We start from the raw sequence: 5,660 nt of genomic DNA on the forward strand, positions 1-5,660 counted from the left end.
TATATTTAACGGAGTTTCCGCTACAACATCTCGTGGTTGGTACATTACGGGTTTTCTAGCGGTATATTTAACAAACAGAATAAAGAACTCAAGAGAGTTATGAGAATGGTCAAGATAATAATCAGAGATATGATAAGATATAGGTTGCTTTTTTTTGGAGTATAATTTTTATTTCTTTCAACTTTTATCAGTTCCTCGATTTCTTTTAAAGATTTAGAATGCCGTGATAAGTCTTCTAGACCAATGCCGTTCTGACTCTCTGAAAAATTACGTGATTCAAAGAGGTCCTGAGAAATATTTGTTACTAAAAGAGAACCCTGTCAAATAGAAAGTCTGTCTAATATTGGACCTTTTTGAAGCCCCGTAACAAATTTATCTTTGAGTTTCTCTAATAGGTGACTACCGAATTTGCAATTCATGGCTGCTTTCTTAATATATACATACCATTCATTTATAGATTGGTTGTTGCTTTGCTTAAGTTCATAAAATTTTGTGCGTTCCCGAAATACTGCTAACTTAGGTGAAAACTGTTTTTTAAGCGTATTACAGACTTGCTCGTAACTTAAAGTATTTGGTAATATAGGGTCGCATAATTCCCTCAACACTTTATACGTTTCGGCTCCGATTACTGTAATTAGTACTGATACTTTGCGACAATCTTCGACAAAGTTGGCTATAAAAAATTGATCGAGCCGTTCGATATATAAATTCCAGTCTTCGCCGGGCTTGAATTCTGGCGCCGTGCCTATGCTTCTCGACATTGTTAGAATTGTTTGAGGACAGCTAACGTTTTCTGCTTCTTCGTTGTTCGCCATGAACACGAGGTTTCAAACACGAGTGTTAAAGTTTTTAATCTGTTTTAATCTTCGTCGCCACTGTTATGTATGACACCATGTCAAAACATTGTTTAGGGTAGTAGGTAAAGAAACATATTTAATTTATAACGGTTGAAACTTTATTTAAACAAAACATGAAAACGTGAAACATACTGATGCTATTTCCAAAACAATGAGCACAAGGAAAAGAATAAATCATAGTATATCCAAGATATCTAAAACATGATTGCACGTAGCTTATCAATAGTATATATCCGACGTCAGGGACGTCGTATATATTACAATTTTGTATAAATTAATATATAAAATAATGATTGTTACGAGTGTAACAGTATTTAATAAATAATTGAATAATAAAATTATACATGCATTCGTATAATCATGACCATGTTATTTCAAATAAAATACAAAGTAACATAATTAAAACATTGATTTACCTGTTTGATTTAATTCTCCTGCAATTCCCTTCCATATTTTTTCTTTCCAAGTACTGTCACTATACTTAGAATTACTTAAGTCATACAATTCAGTATGACTTCTTATTAGTTCGATTAATTTTTCATTGTCCATGATGAAATGTACTTGACAGTGTCGTATGACAAAATGAATATTGACAACAAACGTAAGCCACTATAATAAATTTCGTAGTATGCTGAACACACCAGTCGAAACGTGTTCATACATGTCCGATCCGACATCATTCCGTCAAAAACCGACCGAGCTCGGACGAAAAATCGGACGAAAATCGGTCACTGACAATATTTTTTTAGTCAGATAGAGCTCGGAAAGCTCGGATCGGACGTGTGTGAACATATGCACTAGAAAACAGCAAGTTTATACTTCCGAGTTAACGGATGCCTTGACGGATCGGACTCGGAACGGACCCGGATCGGATATGTGTGAAAGGACCTTAACAAATATTAAAAAATTATAAATAAGTAGTTATTGTAGAAAAAAATATAACAAAATATTTTATGTTTAGTCTTAGGAAATATAACTCAATAAAATAACAAATCAATATTACTTATTACTAGATTTTTAGTGAGATAAATCTAGATTTATCTATAGCTATATAATCAGATTTTGGAGCTATCATTACATAGTCGTTATCGTATATGTTAACAGGTAAAGGTATGTTTTTATATAATATAAATTCATAATTGTTAACTAAAGGTATTTCTATGACGAAAATTAATACATTTTCTATATATACTATGTTAGTTGTAATTAGTCGTAACAATTCTGATATTCCTGAATTATCTAAATCTATTGGTATGCCTTCTCCTATGGGTAATTGTGTTTTAATATCTTTTAACTGGTTTTTAAGGGTATTTATATTTAATAAACTGGAGTAAACGAAACCTTGTAGGGCCATATTTATTATATTTAGTAAATTTTCTGTTTCAAATGCGTATTGTGTTAAAATTATATTTAATAATGATATTCTTTTTTCTAGTGCTGTTTTGAAATTTAAGATACCTATTGCAGCTTTCTCTGCTTACATTTCATGAAGTAGATAACTGTATTTGTCGACTAAATTAATTTCATTTTTATTTATTTCTAATAGCGATGAGTTTACGTTTGATATAATTGATTGCATAAATTGTATTTGTGCATTAGATAATTTAGAAACGCGTGAATTTGAAATTTCAAGATCTCTTATTTTACTGTAAAAATATTCTGCGTCGCTGTCGTCACATACACCGAATAGGACGTTAGATACTCTCCCAACTAAATTGATTAGACCTCTCTTGGTACGGTAATTGTTTTTTGGTTGATCTATAATTTTCATTACATGTTCTTTATTACTACTAATTTCTGATAAAAAGTTATATGCTTGATAATTATATTGGAAACAAAGTTGTTGTAAAGAATCTATCTCAAGGGATTTACTCATTTCACAGGACTCTTCGAAATCTTTAATCATGTTACCGATTTTATTGTATTTTTCATTATAGTTTGTAATATTAATATAGGTTAAGAAGCGCCAGTGAGAGTTGTATACGCATAAATTGTTTATTGTGTGAAAATAGATTCCTGATGGGTTGTATATTGGAGTTAGATTGAATGAATTTGCCATCGTTTTTCCAAAAACAATTCAGAAAATGAGAAGAAAAAAAAATGTAAGAAGATTGGAAAAACAAAATTATATAATACTGCTTTGAATATTTTAATAAACAAATTTATGAGTAATTATTATATTTGCATTGTGTGTTATGAATTATTGAATTTTAATTTGCAAGTTTTATTTCATTTCTGTGTAATTTTATTTCCTTACTGCCTCGTTGAATTGTTATATTTTTGTTGTTAATTAATTGTATTACATTGTAAGGACCCACCCATTTTGGTCCTAACTTTCCCTTCTGTTGGTGGTTTTTTACCTATACTTGGTCTCCGACTTTTACATTTACTTGTAGTTCTTTTTGATCGTATTTTTTCTTTGTTTTCTCTTTGTTTTTTAGTATATTATTTCTGGCTGATTTACATGTTTCCTGAAGTTTTTGTTTTAATTCATATGTATAATCATCGTAGTTATATCTTGCTTGCGGTGTTCGACTTAATGTGTGAGGGACTGTAGCAGGAAAACCGTAAACAAGTTCATACGGTTGATGGTTAGTTGTTGTGTGAACTGTTGTATTGTATACAAATATAGCAAAAGTTACATAATCATCCCAATCTGTTTGGTTTTTATTGACATAGTGTCTAAGATAGTCTACCAAAGTTCGGTGAGATCTTTCTAAACCGCCATTGGATTGTGGGTGGTATGGTGTAGTATTCATTTTTTCTATTTTAAGTAGCTTGCAGCATTCTTTGAATATTTTACTCATAAATTCAGTGCCGCAATCAGTTACAATCGATTCAGGTATGCCATGTTGACATATAAATTTTTCAACAAATGTTTTTGCTACCGAGTTAGCATCATGAGTTACTAATGGAAACGCCGCTGAAAATTTGGTTAGATCATCTTGAATGGTAAGTATATATGAATGACCTTCATTTGTTGTTGTTAACGGTCCCACAATGTCAAGAAATATTTTTTCGAACGGTTTTTTGGCCGTTGTTGTAATTACCATTGGTTGTTTGATAGTTCTGTTCATGCTTTTGTTTTGCTGACACGATTGACAAGAAGCTATGAATTTTTTTACATCACTTTTAAGTCCTTTCCATCGGTGATGTAATTTGATTCGCTTGATTGTCCTTGACACGCCTTGATGACCGCCAAGTGGATCATTATGAAATTCTTCGATTATTTTGAGCTTTTCTTCTTCAGAATATTCGATGTCGACATAAATAATGATTTTTATTTTTGAATTTTTGAAAATTTTCTTTAATAATGGCTCGAACTTTTTCCCAGTTTAGTTTATCAAGTTCATTGTCGACTCTAGATAATTCGATTTTTGTAATATTGTTTTCTTCGCAGAAAGTTCGTAGATTAATGATGCATTTATAAAATGTCATTATATATAATGTATATATAATGTCAGTTTTCATTCGCGTTTTGACGGTAAACCGATGGCCGAACGAACAATTTGCATAGAGGTCGATTTTTTCTCCGAGGGATTCTTCACTAGGACCAGTTTTTCGTTTTTCCGAAAAGTCATTATTTAAAACTTTTGTTTTATGTAATCCTGCAACAAGTATTATTTTCTTGACAACTCGATCCCGCCATGACTGTACGCTAATTGTATGCATCCAAAATGCATTCCCTACTAAGAGAAGATCCTAACGAATCAAGGGATATGATTATCTAAGTCGTAGCACAAAATCAAAATTTTTAATGTACATTACACCGGATCGTATCTACCGCGGTAGTGCATATTATATGTATCCGGTACGTATAGTTCGAAAAAAAAATTATTTAAAATCAAAATTTTGTACTACAGCTTTCAAAACGATATCATTCGACTCCAAATTACTTACTCTATGACCATTTAACACATTAAAATTAAATAGGTTTGTAGCGTGCCACGGATAATATTATAATAAATTTTAATATATTACAATATGTAGCAGGTGATCCTAGCCTTTTTATCTACCGTTATAAATGCAATAAGAGGTCAATACTTAACGAAATAAAATTTTATTTTTTACAGTTGGTTTCGATGAAAAAATTGCCTATGAGTATAATATTAACGAAAAGTCAAATGCAAAATTTTTACTTCTTGTTTGTCCACTATGCGCAAACAATTTTTGTATTGAGTATACATTTTTACTGCATTTAAATATTAACCATTTTCCAAAAGCACCAATGAAAAGGAAATATTTTGCAAATAATGTAAAACTGCTTTTTTATTCATACTTAACTATTTTTACAATATTGGTTTTTGTTATTAATTTTTCTTAATAATTTATAGGACATGATTACAAAAATTGCGAACGCATTAAATGATTTAAAGCATTGTGATATAGATCAGCTATTTTATTATTTAAATAGCTTTGATTGTAAATTTGTTGACTCCAATTCTCTTAAACAAATTATTGTCAACCAAATTTCGGATATACAGTTTCGAGTAACCAATAATTCTAAAGTATGTAACAATTCTGAAAAAAGTAACAATAATAATAATATACAAATAATATTTACAGAGCTTATCAAGATACAGCAATATCAACAATTTAATTAATTATATAGAGTCTACAAATGAGGTTGATACTATTTTGGAGAAGAATCATAAAAACATTTTAATATTTTCTAAAAACTTCGATAATTCTTCTTTCAGTAAAAAATTAGGCAAAAAACAAATTAGTCAAATCATAAAAGAAACCACAAAATTATGCTATTCAAATTCAATTCTTTATTACTGTAAATTTTTAAAATCATCA

At 30.1% G+C, this 5,660-nt stretch overlaps 1 protein-coding gene across 1 annotated transcript; it reads right to left on the minus strand.

Annotated features, from left to right (window-relative positions):
• Positions 1 to 320: 320 nt before the first annotated feature.
• Positions 321 to 964, minus strand: LOC112591662. Its single transcript, XM_025335539.1, has one exon. It carries the CDS (start codon positions 813 to 815, stop codon positions 321 to 323), a length of 495 nt encoding a protein of 164 aa, XP_025191324.1. The 5' UTR covers positions 816 to 964.
• Between the last annotated feature and the right edge of the window lie 4,696 nt (positions 965 to 5,660).

This window comes from Melanaphis sacchari, unplaced genomic scaffold (genome assembly GCF_002803265.2).
Source record: "Melanaphis sacchari strain LSU unplaced genomic scaffold, SCAv2.0 Contig1418_pilon_pilon, whole genome shotgun sequence".
NCBI classification, from domain to species: domain Eukaryota; kingdom Metazoa; phylum Arthropoda; class Insecta; order Hemiptera; family Aphididae; genus Melanaphis; species Melanaphis sacchari.

Bases quoted from the DNA above. Each gene is read 5' to 3' on its own strand.
- LOC112591662 (XM_025335539.1), bottom strand. From the start codon at position 815: ATGGCGAACAACGAAGAAGCAGAAAACGTTAGCTGTCCTCAAACAATT.